The sequence below is a fragment of the Leuciscus leuciscus genome, assembly GCF_965113295.1.
Source record: "Leuciscus leuciscus genome assembly, chromosome: 7".
Lineage (NCBI taxonomy): Eukaryota > Metazoa > Chordata > Actinopteri > Cypriniformes > Leuciscidae > Leuciscus > Leuciscus leuciscus.
The window spans coordinates 22,100,973-22,118,941 of record NC_138731.1 but is presented as its reverse complement, the minus strand read 5'-3'; the positions used below and the strand labels follow the sequence as shown (position 1 = coordinate 22,118,941).

At 38.3% G+C, this 17,969-nt stretch overlaps 1 protein-coding gene across 2 annotated transcripts in view; it reads right to left on the bottom strand.

Moving 5' to 3' along the window:
- Positions 1–17,969, bottom strand: part of myo10l3 (myosin X, like 3) — a 78,148-nt gene that overhangs the window by 15,185 nt on the left and 44,994 nt on the right. For both annotated transcript variants that reach the window (XM_082175659.1, XM_082175660.1), the window contains 8 exons: positions 17,065–17,173; positions 15,547–15,627; positions 11,852–11,976; positions 11,510–11,624; positions 4,101–4,207; positions 2,466–2,894; positions 2,305–2,338; positions 742–1,587 (listed from right to left, as the gene is read on the bottom strand). In XM_082175659.1, the coding sequence (XP_082031785.1) occupies positions 742–1,587; positions 2,305–2,338; positions 2,466–2,894; positions 4,101–4,207; positions 11,510–11,624; positions 11,852–11,976; positions 15,547–15,627; positions 17,065–17,173 (1,846 nt within the window). The remainder of the gene's footprint in view (positions 1–741; positions 1,588–2,304; positions 2,339–2,465; positions 2,895–4,100; positions 4,208–11,509; positions 11,625–11,851; positions 11,977–15,546; positions 15,628–17,064; positions 17,174–17,969) is intronic.

Here is a 17,969-nt window from a genome sequence, read left to right as displayed (position 1 = left end):
ACACATATACATAAATAAAATATGAGGTAAATGAAATTTATAGTTATAAGTTATAAAATATACATGTAGCAATATACCATCCTCCCGCAATACCAAAACATTGTCATCGCATTTATTACGCTGAATTTCAACCAAAGCTGCCGTTTGTACCGTACATTTTTAGATATTTTTTACAGTGTAGGTCTCCATTCATTGTGAGAACAATGACCATTTTGTGATATACAATTCTTAAAACGCTGATTTAAAAAATATATACGGTATATTATGTTAGCCATGAACATCCCATATGAAACTCAACTGATCTGGTCATGATCCTCAATCAGCCTAATTATTCAAGACCTCAAGATCAACTAGTTGATTCGTTTTTCAGACAACCCATTGACTAGTTAGTTCACCCAATCATTTAATCACCATTATCCAATTCCAAACTTGTATGACTTACTTTCTTCTGTGGAACATAAAAGAAGATATTTTGAAGAATGTCGGTAACCAAACCGCTTTGGTTCCTATAGACTTCCATGGTATTTTTTGTCCATACAATGGAAGTCAATGGGAACCAAAACTTTAAGTTACCGACATTCTTCAAAATATCTTCTTTTATGTTCCACAGAAGCAAGCAATTCATACAGCTTTAGAACGAATTGAGAGTGACTCAATTTTGACAGAATTTTCATTTTCAGGAGGGCTATCCCTTTAAAATTGTGTGTGATTTCTGTTTAAGTGTGAAAAGACTGAACTCACTGAGTCTGAGCTTCCCCTAAAGGAGTCTGTGCTGTTGTAGGTACAGGAAGATTTGCGTAGCACTTCCTCATCAGTGAGGTGTCCATCATTTGTACTTCCTGCATCCCCACAGCTCCCCAATGCCTCCTCAAACTCCTCTTGGTCATAGTCTGACTCCGTGTCGGGCAGTATACTGAAGCTGGTCTCCTCGACCGGCAGCACAATCTCTGTTAACATCCTCCTTTTATACACCAATCCATAGTCTTCTTTGGTTGGTGCCGGTACAGGTGGGGGAGGGGGTGGAGCTAAAGGTGGAGGTGGGGGTGGAGCTGAAGATGGAGGCGGGGGGATGTCTGAAAGTCTGTTTTGTTTGATGGAGGAATTGGATTTTGGCCGCTCCATCCGTGCAGGTGAGGAAGTGGCCATAAGACCTTCTGCAAAGGCGGGCGGTGGAGGCGGAAGACTGGAGAGAATCTCTTTGTCCTGAGGCACGGCAGCCGGGGGAGGGAAGTCACGGAGGGGAATACACTCGTCGTCCGCGTGGAAGCCTTCGTCCACCTCCTCCTCCGCCAGAGGCGCGGTTGTCTCAGAGGGGTCGTGAAGGTTCTCCTCGCTGGAGAGCGACTGCTCCAAGCCTCCGAAGTCCAGCATCTCCAGGAACTCCGTAGCCACACGTGAAGCCTCTTTCTCCAGGCGGTAGATCTCGGCGTCCCTCTTCTGCCGCAGATCGTCTCTGGAGCCGTCGTTTAGCAAAGATACCCCTTCGTCTCTCTGTCTCTGCAGCCGCTCAATCTCTCGCTCCAGCCGCAGAATCTCCTCCATCTGACGACTCTCCTCTTCAGATGAGTACTGACACAGGCTGTCCTTCTGGAATATGGAGGGATAGTGATGATACATACCAATAATATACAGTTCATTCTGTCAATTCAGCATTTTTATTCCATGGAACTCGTTTTGGCATTATGTAAACATCACGGTACAAGAGTGTTCATGATAAGCTATAACAAATATTTTAAAAATCAAGTTTAAAACAAGTTTGAAACACTTCAATTTAATGTCATGTAGTGTGACTATCATTTTTTCCCTTACATGTTACACGCATGCTGGTGTAGACATCATTTTATTTTCAAAAAGTTTTGAAATATAGTTTTCAAGGTAAAAATCTTTTTATTTACTTTTTTATTATAAATAATTAATTTGATCCATAAAGTTGCACGACATAACCTGAACTAACTTCGCAATCTCCTAAAAATGTCACATTATCTGATATTTTGTTTGTGAATATGGTGTTAAATATAATTTATAACAAAATAAATATACTGTATAATATAATTATTATAAATATAAATGGTTTTAATAATATAAATATTAATAAGCAGTGAAGCATTTTAGTTAAAACTATGATTACAACCTACTTAAGGTTTTCAAGAGGCCTTTTTGACCCATAAAGAACAGTACCATGTAATTGCCAAATACTTTCTGTAAGTGAAGACAGAGGATTAGGCCAAATACAAGAGATGTATCCTTTCCAGATTTGAAATCTCTCCCATAGGAATATAAAATCAAATCCAATAGAAATAATACCTTGTGGTTGTGATGATTTTTCCCCACTAAACTCCTAATATGAGAAAAAAACAGGAGAGAATCCTTTTAGACAGAGTAGATTAAGAGCACAGTCCATCAGCCAACACAGATTTTGGTTGACCTAAATTAAAATTCAAACATTTGCCCAGATTGTGTTTTACCTGCTGTGCCCTGCCTCTCTTTCCTCCAGTATCTGTTTTCTCTTGAGCTCTTCCTGCCTCCTGTTTAACTCTTCCTCTTCCTGCTGTATCCGTAAAGCCTCCCGTTCCTCCTCTTCTTGAAGCCTCTGTCTCTCCTCCTCCTCCTCTCTCTTCCTTTCCTCCTCTTGTCTTCGTCTCTCTTCCTCAAGTCTCCTCAGCTCCTCTTGACGTCTCCTCTCTTCTTCCTCTCTTCTGATTCTCTCCTCCTCTTCTCTCCTCTGTTTTTCCTCCAAGAGCTGGCGACAGAGTTGCCGAGCGATCTGTCCGCGGAGGTGTTTCTGCAGGACCACGGCAGCAGAGCGGAAGCGCAGGAAAGCTTGTCTCCAGAAGTGAGCGCGGTAGTTCTTTTGGATTGTGATGGTGCTGGTCCGGACTTTTTTATAGTGTTTTCTGTGAGAAGAAGAATTACAACATCATAGAGCAAGCCCTCAAGGATTTTCAATAATGATTCATTTACAGGGATATTATAATAATTATGAGTATATTATAGCAATTGCTCTATATAATAACTCTGTCATTAATGCATCAGTAACTCATTTAAAAAGCAATTAGCCACACAATTCAAAATATTCCGAGTTTCAATCACAAATATGAAAGACGGTTATTAATATAAAACACTCTGGCTATTTAGTTGTTTGTCATAATAAAAGATATGTGTTTGATCTGTTTGAGTAGCTTTGCCACAGTTCTCATACATTTAGACCAGGCCAACTAAATCAGAAAAATCTCATATCTGACCTGCAATGCTGGATTGAGAGTCTGTATGTGTGTTTATGTGCGAATTTTGGGGTGTTGAACTTTTATGCAAAATTAAGGCGAAACAGAGACTTCATCAAACCCATAAATAACATCAGTACAGAGGTGTTTATGAACACTAATCGCCCAGGAACCAAAATAGTGTCTCAACAGACACTTTACACAAAACAGATGTTGATATTTTGACGTCTGTCATGTTTGATTTACTATGGCATCAGAGTACACTCTTTAAAAAAAAGGTTCTATATAGAACCCTAGGGTTTTTTTACTCAATTTTATAGAACCCTTTATGCCAAAGAGGTTCTATATAAGGAGAAATGTCTTAAATGATTGCATATTACTTTCATGTTTATCAGGTTATTTATTTATTTTTCTACAGATAACTTACAATAAACCATGTACAGTATGCACAGAATGCATGTACAATAAACCAACATAAAATCCCTGATCATGCTAACAGCTCTCAAAACTGGCAAAGACTTGACTGATTCATGAAATAACAGCATGCAAATTTATTTACCTGTGTGTGAAGTGCTTGTTCAGTATTTGCAGTGAAAAGACACTCTTGATAACTTTTCATGGTATAACCCTCATTAGTTTCCCTGCACTTTTCATAATGAATCTAACCCACTTGGTTTTGCACTCAATGCACTGATTCACACAGCTCTGGTAAATCATTCTGTGATGCAACTTTCAACTCATTCACATATTCGATTATGGCAATCCATCCACTCAACTCAATAAAAAGTAACATAAGTCACAACCACAGTCTTTGGCAACTCACACGACCCCATTTAACAAAGCGTGGTAATGCACAAACACACACAAAGCTGCACCAACCTTGCCACATAACTTAGTACGTGGGCCCGGATCACCATACCAGCCGCTGTGCGCACCTCCTCTCTTTCCTTCTCCAGCCTCTGCTCCAGAGCTTCCTTCAGGAACACCTGCACGGCACCAAAGAAGAAAGACAAGGAGAGGGGGAGGGAAGAGGGCAGGTTTAGGTAAACTGACTGTTAATTCTCTCCAGACGGTGTGAGCACGTCTCCAAGTGTTCTCAGCAGGCTACAGGCTACAGGGAGCTGAGCTGTGGAGCTCTGCCATTGTGCTGAAACCACAGCGCTCTGATTTCCTGTTACTGCTGCTTCTCGGACTATTCCAGACAGACTGACGTGCATGGACACAGAGAGAGAGAGAGAGAGAGAGAGAGAGAGAGAGAGAGAGAGAGAGAGAGAGAGAGAGAGAGAGAGAGAGAGAGGAGGGGGAAAGAGTGGCTCTCGGCCAAAGAGCAGGCCACACCCTCGCTCTCTCTCTAAAAGACAAGAGACATGAAAGCTTAACCCTTTACTCACAGATGTTGACTCATAGAAGAGAAACCTCAGGAACACAGTTGAAGAAAAGGTGAAGTTCTGCATAATAAATGGTATCAATATATCTATAAATTATGTAAAAGAATAAACTACAGTGTTATACCAAAGAGTAATGGACTAGCCCCTTGACTGAGCCTGGTTCCTCCAAAGATTTTTTCTTACTCAATTTCTGTCATCTGATGGAGTTTGGGTTCCTTGCCACTGTCGCCTGTGTCTCGCTTAGTTGTGGTTTAGAAGACACTTAGTATTCTGTAACATTATTTATGCGACTGCACTGACACTATTGAATAGGGACAAACATTTTACAGAATTGAGCTGAATGATGACACTTGTGTTCTGTACAGCTGTCTTATATCAGAATCAAATTCATTTCATAATTGATGATTTTTGCAGCATTGACAGTGTTATTGAACTGAACTGAATCAACACTGAACTGAGTTGTGTTTTTAGAGCTGCTTTACAGCACCATTTAAATTAGTCCCATATTTGCCATATTTGATCATTTTCTTGTTTATTACTGTGGAGCTGTTTTAAAACAATCTGTATTGAATAAATCAGGGGAGCCAAATCTTGTTTCTGGAGATCCACCTACCTGCAGAGTTCAGACCCAACCCTGATCCAACACACCTGTCTATAATTATCACGGTTCGGTTGTGTTTGATCAGGGTTGGAGCTGAACTTTGCAGGAACAGGATTGGGCACCCCTGGTATAAATAAAGGTGACTTGACCTGACATTAAAAGGTGCATTCAATGCTTTGATGCTAATTTAAAAGTTTTACACATTATGAAATAAATCGTTTTTTAGTAAAGAGTCATCTGTCACACAACAAGACGACTGTAACGTGTTTTGTATGGTGTGGGTTGCCCTCCTCAGTGTATTTCACCATGTTCAAATGATGTGGCCCTAGTTTTAACTCAACCTCATTCTCATTGTCTGCCAGACTACAGATGTAGCATTGTGTTGTTTGGTGATGTGAAGAGCAAAAATTAGACAATGAAACACACTTAATACAATGTTTTGCCAGCCGAGACAACAGAAGAATCAGTACCTGCACGGATAAAGAACCGAAATGAGCTGAAACCAGAAGACTGAAAGACCAACAAAGAAAATAAATGAGCGTAAACATTGATACAGCCCACAAGATGGAAATATTTGATAAAGGAGAAAATTCTACTAAAGGCCAAGTTGCTTCTTTTTGTTGTTGTTGTTGTACAGGTAAGGGTGTAGACGCTCTCTAAAACTCACTAATATCAGTGTAATTTACATAAAACTCAGAGACAATCATGCTGATCCATGTCAACAGATGGCAGAGCAGCATCTAACACCATTGTGTTATCAGCACTTAAAGTACACAAAGAACAGCAATGCTAATGCTAGCTAAACAAATACTGACTGCATCTTTAAAGAAATATAAAACACACTAAGCAAAACATTCTACAAAAATATGACAGATAGATACATTTACAAAATAGATATATTGCTTAAAACAAAAACTGCTTCTAAATCTGTGTACCGTTATTTGATGAGTAACTTATCGACTATAGTGTTAATGTATGTATTATGAAAACTAACCGGACGTACTTTATCCTCCATGTTGGCACTGTCATATGACCTACAGTGTCAGTCGCTGTTCTCCGCCATTTATGAATATGACAACTCCTCTCATGGTATAGTAAAGTGTCTAACCTCCTGTTAAAACATATGGGGTCGGTAAGATTGTTTTAAGGTTTTTGAAAGAGGTCTCTTATCCTCACCAAAGTTGCAAATATTTTATCAAAAACAGAGTAAAAACACTAATATTGTGAAATATTATTGCAATTTAAATTAACTGTTTTCTTTTGGAATATATTTTAAAATTTAATTTATTCCTGTGATGGCAAAGCCAAATTTTCAGCATCATTACTCCAGTCTTCAGTGTCACATGATCCAATATTGAAAACAGTTGTGCTGCTTAATATTTTTATGGAAACTATGATTATACCAACATGAATTTCCATGCTACTATCTGTATTGATAAAGCTTAAAACTTGAGCTGAGATTTAGCTGGTCAACTAGCACGGTGGTGGAGCTGGCTGCCCAAGGACATCATACTTAAGTTAGCGAAGAAGACTATTGGGAACACCAGCAAAGCAGCATCCAATATACATCATATGCTGATACTAGTCTGTATATGCTGGTATTAACATAACCAGAATCAGGTCCTTTCAATTAACATCAACACTTACACACAGTGTCACGTCTGGCCTCCCACAGATTTAAGCCCATTGTGAGATTTCCTGGAACCGACGACCCAGATGTTCCTGTAATCGCGACGCACAGCTGCAGACGCACACACTGGAGGAAGTTTCCTCGTCCACATCCTTCCCCCATCCCACACAAAAAAAAAAAACCTGAGCCCCGATTCTAGGGATCACACTTCCTCAACACACAATCAGCATGGATATAATTACACACAAGTTGTTTTGTTTCGAGCAAGGAAACACAATCCCAGACCCCTTTCTTGATCTTGCACCCCTCCCCTCACCTCCACCTCAAATCTGACACTCACAAAAACACCACAAACAAAAGCCAGCTCCAGCGCTCGAGAGGACCTGTATTGAACATGCATTCTCTACTGATCACAATCCCTCCTGAATGAAATCATAAAACAAAACAGACCCTGAGCCATGAAAACAACCATAGTGGACCGCCAAACACGTACAGCAACGGCGGACACAGTCAAAGGTCATTGTCTGGAGATTTGACTGCCAAGCCAACTTAATCTATCATCAAGAATTCATGGAATACATTAAACTGTTTTTTTTAATAGAGACTGTATTTATATAGCTTACATGGAAAGCATGTGTGGAACATATGGGTAAACACTGATCAAACAACCTCCATATGCACTGCCTAATGTCTGATCTTCCTCTCCCAGCTGCTAATAATACTCCATGTTGCACTACAACGACATTGGTCCAGAGTCCTGACTGTGGTTTTTCTGTAGATTCCTGAGTGATGAAGACAAAAAGGACACAAAGTAACCTATTCCCAGCATTAAAGGATAAAACAAGCAGGATCTTCAAGATGGTTCTCTCTCATATAACCACTGCTATAAACTTTCTGATCTTATTGTGAGGAGTTAATTGCCACACATTATTAGGCTACAAAGAATAAAATTGTTAGTTTCCATAATCTTTATTGAAAATTTAATTACTTGCTCTGCCTCTCTGCTAATGTCACTTATGCAGTGTGGCGAATTGGATAATTTTAACCAATCGCCAAATAGATCTTAAGGCAAACTCCCATAGATCAGGCTATTTTGGTAAACATCTGTTTTTTAACATTTACTTAATTCCCATCAGATACAAAACAGATCCTGCCTTTCTAGATGAATATCTTATTTCACTTGAAAATATGTTTAATTATGGAAGCAAAATGAGTTGTGAATGGTAATTCATGTTGACATTAAACAAGGTATGAGATCTTGTGTGGACACTAGAAACCCAGCATCCAAAACAAAGCATATACGCTGGCAGCCAACTACACTGCGCCGCGTTGGAAATCGCATTCTGTCTGAGTGGGTATAACATTTAAATTTGACTATACTTCACAACCGTTAAAAAAGTATGTTCTATATAAAATGAAATTGGGTAGTATGAATGAAATTCGGACATTGTTACTGTCAGCGTTACAGTAACACTGTCATTCACTGCCATTCATAAATCTTCTTCCAGTACTTTTCGCCAAATGTTTTTCGAATACTATGAATTTGGACATACTACTCTTTTTTCCACATACTATGTATTAGCGAAGTATTTCGGATGCAGCACTGGTCATTTCAGAAAGAGCTAAACCTAACCAATTGGTGATGGTGGGGGACATGTATTGCTTTTGTGGAGGACAGTGTTGGGTTGCATTTTGGGATAAGATCTGCGCACAGAGGGGTCAATCAGCCCAGCTTCTGTCATGAGGACGTCAGCTTTCCGTGGGTGCATTAGGGCAACAGGCTATTTAACAAGTATGATGGTGGAGTCTGGTAGAGCAGTGAAAGCTGTAGGAGTAGCTGACCTTGAGTACATTGGATCTCTGACGTGCTGAGAACAAATTGGAGCCGTCCAGCCGTGACTCCACCACAGAACAATGAGGCTATTTTACAGCAAAACAATTTGTAAAGCATGACTCTATTCAGCAGGGAGCGAGTCTGCGTGTCCAGTGTGTGTATCTGAATTCATTTGTTTCAGTGTCTTTATGCATGTGTGTGTGAGAGACAGAAAGCAACATTCTAAAGGAGAAATACTGCATTACATTCAATCGTCTATTGAGGCCGTGATGAATTCAGAGGTATTGTGGTGCATGGCACATACCATCTGAAATGGTTTTTAATTTCTATTAAATTTAAATGATATGGCACATTTGTTTAAGTATTTTTATGACTATTAAATATAATCAATTACATTACTATATTTGTATGTATGCTATATAACTGAATTATCATAGATACTTATGCCTTAAAAACAATATCAGATGTTATGTTCCGTGCAAATGCAAAATCCTTTTATCTAAATATACACTACCATTAAAAATATGGGGCCTTTAAGATTAATTTAATGTTTTTGAAAGAAGTATCTTGTGCTCATCAAGGCTGCATTTATTTAATATAAAAATACTGTACAAACTGTTTTCTATTTAGATATACATTAAAATGTTATTCATTCCTGTGATAGCAAAGCTGAATTTTCGGCATCATTACTCCATGATCCTTCAGAAATCATTCTAATATGAGAATTTGATGCTCAATAAACATTTCTTACTATTATTGTTGAAAAGTTGTGCTGCTAAATATTTTTTTGTGGAAATGGTGACTCTCATGATTATTTGATGAATAGAAAGTTCAAAAGAACAGCATTTATTTGAAAAAGAAATCTTTTGTAACATTATAAATACCTTTACTGTCACTTTTGATCAATTGAATATGTCCTTGCTGAATAAAACTATTAATAATTAATCTAATCTGCTCACCCCAAAATTTTGAATGGGGGTGTGTGTAAAATATATTGCACATCCATTGACTGATTGACTGATAAACTCAAATCAGTACTTCACGTCCTTTTATTTTTTCTTTTATTTATTTGATATGTATCCTAATAAGCGCAATAATATACAATCATGCAGTATAGATCTTGATGGCCATGTCCATGTTTATTTTGCGATAATGATCATTACGTAGTACAGCCTGTGTATTGAAGTCATCTAATCGTTTGGTTTCAATTGGCTTTCCTTCATAATTTCCCACTCATGACCGCAAGGAGCACTGACAGGTCATCACCGTATTATTAAATCAAGTTATTTGATTTATGAGATAATTTATCTGCTTCAAATCAAACCCAAACACAAGTAATCACAGCAACACCGCATTAAGGCACCATCGAGCTATCAATGTGACCCCCTGATAAAGAGATACCCAAACTAGCTCTCAGGAAAGCCAGAAACCACAAGACCCCAAAGGAAATAACAGAGAGCACGCTGGATTCAATTAATTTAAAGAAAAGTGGTCTGAATCAAAGAACACAAGAATGCCTTTTATTTACAGTGCCTTCCTGTTCCTCAGAAACCTCAGAGCTCCTCTTACTGTAAAAACAGCCTGACTGAACCGCCGTACTTAATGTGTGGCAGAGAATGACCAAGGAGAGAGAGAATAATTGACTGATTACAAGATAAGAATGAATAGACACTGTTGAACAGAGAACAGAAAGTGTTCTTTTCAGAGCTGCTGTGCTCCTGTTGCCAAACGCCCTTAAAGTGCTGTGCTCTTCTTTCACGCTGACTAGATCGAGATGAGTCATTTCAGCAAAGTGAGGGAGCGCAAAACTTTTTTTTTTAGGGGGGTGAGAGGAGAGGAAGTATGAGGAAGAAAGAGGAAAGAATAAAGAGAGAAGAGGGGGAAAAAACCACCAGACAGAAAAAAAATCCCCTATAAGTGTTGCAAAACTTTAGCACGAAAATGTTCATATCGAGGTATTATATGAGTTATACTACAAAAAAGTCCCTAAGATTACCATAGTGGCAAGAATACATTTGTGAACCCTTTGAAAATATCTGGATTTCTGCTTGAATTACTCATTAAATGTGGTCTGATCTTCATCTAAGTCACAATTGCAGACAAACTAAATGACTAAATTAATAACACACAAACAGCTGTACTTTTCACAAGTTTATTGAAGACAATGAGTGATAATTTACAGTGCAGTGTAGAAAAAGTAAGTGAGTAAGTTAAGTAAGTTAAAAGGATAGTTCACCCAAAAATGAAAATTCTGTCATCATTTACTCACCCTTAAGTTGTTCCAAAAGTATATGAATTCCTTTCTTCTGCTGAACACAAAAGAAGATATTTTGAAGAATGTCAGTAATCAAACAGTTGATGGACCCCATTGACTTCCAGGACCCATTAACTGTTTGGTTCCCCATCTTACTTTCTTCAAAATATCTTCTTTTGTGTTCACAAAGCTAGAAGAGGCTACAAAAGCACTTCTAAAGACCTGGATGTTCATCAAGATAAGACATCCTGTATACAAACGTAGAAAATTCAGGACTGTTGTCTATAACTGTGACTTCAATGAAAGATTTCAGAGATCGGGAATTTTAAAGTGTTCACAAACTTATTCTTGTGACTGTAAATGCCCCCTTTTTACATTTTAGATTTAAATTCAAATACACGACTTTCTCAACACTACAAGGTATGAATATCAGGGATCAACCCACAGACTACATAAAAGGTTAAGTAGTTCAAACTGAGAAAGAAAGAGCTCTTATACAAAGTCATTGTACTCTTGCACAGATTATTTATATTGCTACTTTAAACTATGTGTGTGAACATGTGTTGGCCATGCAACCGCACCTTAGTCTTTCCCAGCTGCCACTCTTTCTTTGTGACGTCATACTTCGTAAGCAGATCGGCACATTTCCTCCTCTCGTCCGCCGTGTGGTTTTTGTCCCTCAGGATCATTGTGTATCTGCACAGGAAGTGGGCACAACTTAAACACATACAAACACATTCCACCTCACTCATTTTACTGTAAGGGAACAATGTCCTGATCAAACGTTAACAGATTCAGAAAAACATTATGGTTTCAAGGACTTTAACTAACTTTCCAAAAAAAACAGGCATCTTTTGTGCTTCAAACTTTATTTTGATGGACTGTCAGTGGTTTTGTGACAGTTTCTTGGCCACGTGTCTCACCTGCTGAGGAAGTCTTGGAAGGTTCTCCGTACAGGAAAGCCAGCTCTACGGATCTTCACTGTCTCCAGCATTCCAGAGTAACGAAGCTGATTCAGAACCACATCTGCATCAAATTTATTTGCATTCTGGAAGAAGATAGAATGAGATGTCCTTCAGCACGGATATCAACTGGTTATGCCCAATTTTGGTCACAAATCAATAAGAAACAGCATTCATAATCTCTCTCTCTCTCTAATATTATATTATGAAGTATATTATATACAAGTATTTTTAGTATCAGTACTTTTGTCTTATTTTCTGTTAAAATATATAAACATCCTTAAAAGCAAGATAAAAAACTTTGGGAAACACTTTATTTCAATGGTCTCCTTTAGACATTCTGTTGACTATAATTAACGTTGCACCTACATGTCAACTAACTCTCATTGGAGTATATGTATTAGTAGACTGTCTGCTTAATATCTGATAACACTTTATTTTGACGGTCCCCAAAATACATTATACTGACTATAAGTCCTGTACATGTCCACTTATTCTACTAAACCTAACTCCTTATTCTACTAACCCTAACGGTCTACTAATACTTAACTAATACTCTAATGAGAGTTAGTTGACATGTAGGTGCAATGTTACTTATATTTAACAGAAAGTCTAAAGGGCACCATCAAAATAATGTTTAACCAGGTTTATTATCAGAAAATATCTTAAATTAAGTTTTTTCTTTTTCAGCTTATTTTTCTTTCCCCACTGGCAAACAATGTTTTTATTTTCAATGCAGAAATGTTGTGAGGTTCTATGCTTAAAAACGGTATACTGTTACTGCTATTCATCACTATCAAGTAGTAGTTTCTCAATATCATTGTTAAATAATAATGGTGTATGATATATAAATCATACATATAATATATATTCTCTTATAAATAATCTTAATTTGGTAAAAAAAAAAAAAATAAAAAAAATAAATAATTTATATATATATATTGTTTTAAAGAAAGTTTGATATTTTTAAACCAGACCAAAATAATGAAATAAAACACTGAAGAAACAGATATTTGCTGTGTATGACATGATGTTTCAGTTGTTGATGAAGGATTGCGAAGACAAACATTTTATTTCAGGAATAACATAAACCAGATGAAACGTGCAATGAGATTAGGAATCTTTATAGGGCCTGTTTTGATTTGACTTTAACCGTAACCTAGGGGGAGATAATATAGATGCTTGTTTTGATCTGTCACATAAAAAACAAAAGACGTCTGTGGGCAGAAAAAGGGGTGAAACCCCAACGCCAGTCATGAAGCTTTCAACTGGGATTGATTATGTCTATTGTGTGAAGTGTTACGTCATGCTCAGTGGCGATCTGTAGCTGGATCAGTAACGTCAGTGCCTGGTGTTCAGCTGCTCCCACAGTCCAGTCCCATCAGGCCGTTTGATGACTGTGTTAAGGAGCGGGGCTCATTGTTGGTGGCCTGGACATCTGGTGCAGCTTAACTGCTCCACTATTGACTTTTGCCTTGTCCTTCATTTCAATCAGCAGAATCTCAACCAAAATGATCATGTCAGGCTAATGTGACAGGACACTGAGGTGTATTTCTGATCTCCCTGAGTAATTTGGGCATTCAACTTGGGTTAGACATGAAGTATGCAGCATTACAATGTCCATAAAGGGGCCTGAAATGGGGTGAGATGAGCGAGGGATCACTGTTGTGTGGCATAAACGATAGAAGAAAAGGTGTGGAATGACAGAGGGAGCCAGGCAGATTGCCAGACGAGACCACAGATCTCCTCCCTGAGGATAGTTATCACAATACAACAACCCCAAAAGAAGCGCCAACCCGATCCTCTGCCCGCTGAAACAAGAGTCCTTGATAAATCAATACAATCATAATAATTCCAGTAATATGGGAGCTCAAATGAGCACTTTTACAGCTCGACCGTATCATATAATGAAGGGTAGAGACTGCCTCTGGCTCTGTGTGATTTGCTGGCCATTATCTCTACATTCCTCTGCTGCAGGTCAGGAGTATGATTCTCCTCTCTGAAGCAGACAGCCGTGACCTCTGACCCCAGCACAGGCGGGTTTGGGCTGTAGGAATGTGCTGGCGGTGGGGATGGGCCGTTCCGTTCTGAGCAGATCAGCACAAAGAGACTCTATGTACAGAGCAGAACAGGACAGACTCAGAGCACTTGCTGGTTGTACAGCTTCTCACATGGAGATGATGCCAGAATGTTCTGTGATGCAAGGGAAATTTTACTTTAACATGAACAGAGACTCATCTGCTAATAATGATTTCGGTCACACTTTAGATTAGGGTCCAATTCTCACTATTAACTTACTATTAACTATGACTTTTGCCTCAATAAACTCCTAATTACTTATTATTAATAGTTAGTAAGGTAGTTGTTAAGTTGTTAAGTAAGGTATTGGGTAGGAATAAAGGATGTAGAATAGGATCATGTGCTTTATAAGTACTAATAAACAGCCAATATCCTAGTAATATACATACTATTAAGCAACTAGTTAATAGTGAGAACTGGACCCTATAAAGTGTAACCATGATTTCTTAATGAGTTTTTCATGTTTTCCTGTAAAATATCATGTAAAAAGTACCTTTAAAACTAGGTAAATTTATTGATTAATTATTAAAATGTATTATTAAAAAATGTATCAATGAATTGTATTTCTTATATTTGTCTAAACTTAAATTTGTACCTTTTAGACATTTAATGCACATGCTAAGTAGCTGACCAGGTTAACATTTCACTGCAAGTTATATTTTGTATATAACTGTTTATGTGGTGAATACAAATATTGAATCTTAACTATAAAAGCAACATTACATACTTAAAAAAATAGTACAAGACACAATACTCTTGTATTAAAAGATATAAAACAAGTCTTAATAACTTGTACAGTGTTGCTTCAAAAATGGATCTTGTTTCAAAACAGTGACCAGTGGATGTTCAAGGATCAAAGTCTTTATCTCATTGCCCTTGAAACTCATTTGCATTTCTGCATATTCAAATTTGGTGCATCGATATTTGGTTACGAGACAAGCAGGAACCAGCGCTGCTTGAGGTTACGGATTTCATACGTTGCACAACACATCTTAACTTGATGGGCATGCTTCACAATCTACAGTGAAAGGTAAAGTTATTGGTGAATAACTCAAACTTGGGTAGGTTCCGTAAACAAAGCTACTATAAATTTTGCAGGCTGAAAAGGTCCATTGCCCATAGTGTAGTGATGCATCAAGCATAGCTCACACGCAAAAAACACTTTCAATCGAAGTAGCTTTCTGCTGATCAGTGAGAATCACACGGCCAACTTTAACGTGAGCTAAATGTGTGTGGGGCACATTTCAGACCTTAAGTGAAACTCCCGATCGCAGATTCTGACCGAAATGACTGGATTTCACCCGCAAAATATTGCTGAACAAGAATAAATTAGGCTGCACCTTAAGACTTAAGAACACTTTAAATGTTTAATTTGTATGGACTACTTTAAGGTGCTTTTGGTCATTTTTGACAGGCTTTTGACAGACTTTTATTTTGGGGTGAACTATTCCTTTGAAAGTGACATTGAAGCTTTTGGAAGATTGGTTTTATTGTGATTGTGATTGACTTTACTCAATACGGAAAGTAAATATGGTTTGATTGTGATATGGACGGTACAAAAAATGTGTCGATCCTACCTTCTCCATGTTAGGTTTGATGCAGCGCACAAAGAAAGGGTTGGAGGCACTTAAAGTGGCCATCAGTGCATGAAGAGAGTCCTGAAACACAGTTACAATAACACTAAATTACACCCCTGCACAGGAAAGTAACAGCACCAAAAGGGCAGTTCAGCAACCAGAGCTGCTATTTGCTTGTCCGTCCCACATCTACTGTTGAAGAGGGCAAACACAGGCAGTGACAGGGCCCATATTTACCTAGACACACCAAGGACCCTTCAACATGGCACTCTGTCCCACAGTCTCAGACTGAGAGGCTCCAGGCTGGCTTTAATGACAGGGGAACAGGGGAACATGCACAGACCCTGTCAAACCCTTGTGCCCGGTTTGTGGGTAATCCCCTGGCTTTAAGAGCCACAGTACAAGGGCAGCTGCCAAATCCCCTGCACGGCAGTTATGACATGCAAAGCCCCGTAACACCGCAAACCAGCAGATATACAGGGACTTAGACAAAGAGGACAAAACACACACATGCAAGGTACACACACAGTCACACAAGTGCAGAAAAATAAACAAAATTTCTGCTAGGTTTGCATTCATAACCTTGAATGTCCACCCAAAATAGACAAGTACACAGGAGCTCCGTTTCAAAACTTACTGAGCTGCTTTGCTGATTACTGGCTACACAGGCAGCTTTCTTACAAGGGAGCATCCTAAATATCATGAAACCCATTAAGTGGCTGATTTGGAATGTTCTACATAGGCAGCAATTCTGTGTGTCACACAAAAAGGACTTGATGATTCGATGATTGATTTCAAAAGAGTGCAACAGTATCTGCCCACTTTTTCAGCGGCCTTGGATCCAGCATTTTTCCATTGGTTTTTCCCATTAGGATTATAAAAAAAAAAGTATTCTAAGCCATGAACCAAACCAACCAGCTATGAGGTGAATCAAAACATTACAAACTTTGATTTGAAGCAAAAAAGAATTTGAAAATATGAAAAAGACAAGACTGTGAAAGAACAAAAATCAAAATAAAGCTTTAAGGACTCGCAGAGCTACATCATTCGCAGTGCTTTATGGGAGTTGCCATAATTTGCCATGATTTGCAGATTTGGTGGAGATTTCTTTGCAGAATCAACCAGGAATTGGGCTGTTAAACACAATTATTTACAAGAAAATACGTTGAAATGACAGCTTCAACAAAAAGAAAATACCATCATTTAACATATCTTACAGTAGTGAATAATATATATGTTTTTGAACATTCTTCTTGATTCGTCAGCCATCTTGGATTTTTTTTATAAAGAGTTTGTCGCAATACATTCTTTTTATGTGAAGGATGTGAACCTGCCCATGAGTTTAGTAAAAACAAGGTATTTTAGCACATCTGCAATGCCTTATTTGCCTACATAGGCAGCTCACTAAGTTTTGGAACAGAGCACATGTCTCACAATCTTATCATCCTGATTCTCTCAAAATGTAGTTTCACATAGTTACATCACATGGCATATTCAGATCACTGATATGTCTCTTACCCTGAATTGAGAGCTGACGGTGGGTTTGCGGCGGGCAGTGCCCATCTTCAAAGTCTCGTCTCCACTCCTGCTACCAACACGCTCAAACAGGTCGTAGATGAAGTCAAGTCTGAAAAACACACAACAGAGATAATATCACTCACAGACATCATTCATATCAGCAGAAATATAGATCAGCAACAACTGCTTCAAGGTAGTTTTTAGAAGTATAAATACTCCAAGTAGTCTCTTAGTTAGTATAAGCTCATAAAAGCGGAATAAAGTAATGCTTTTAGATACAGTTTAGTATCAAAAGACATGATATAATATGTATAAATATCATAAGACAAGATATTTTTTCATAAGACACATTTTTTTGGCGTAACACTTTAAAATAAGGTTTCATTTGTTAACAATAGTTAACTACATTAGTTAACATGAAATAAGAATGAACAATACTTCTACAGTATTTATTATTCTTAGTTATTCTTAGTCTGTTATTTTTAACATTTCCGAATACATTACTTAAAAGGTTAGTTTAAGGGTTAGCTCAAACATGCTGCGTAACACGCGAATGAACCTCATTGGTTCTTGCGGAAGCTCAAACGTGCTGCGTAACACAAGAATAAACCTCACTGGTTCTTGCGGAAGCTGAAACGTGCTGCATAAGACGAGAATGAACCTCATTGGTTCTTGCGGAAACTCAAACATGCTGCGTAACACACGAGAATGAACCTCATTGGTTCTTGCGGAAGCTCAAACGTGCTGCGTAACACGAGAATGAACCTCACTGGTTCTCGCGGAAGCTCAAACGTGCTGTGTAACACGAGAATGAACCTCATTGGTTCTTGCAGCAGCTCAAATGTGCTGCGTAGCACACGAGAATGAACCTCATTGGCTCTTGCGGAAGCTCAAACGTGCTGTGT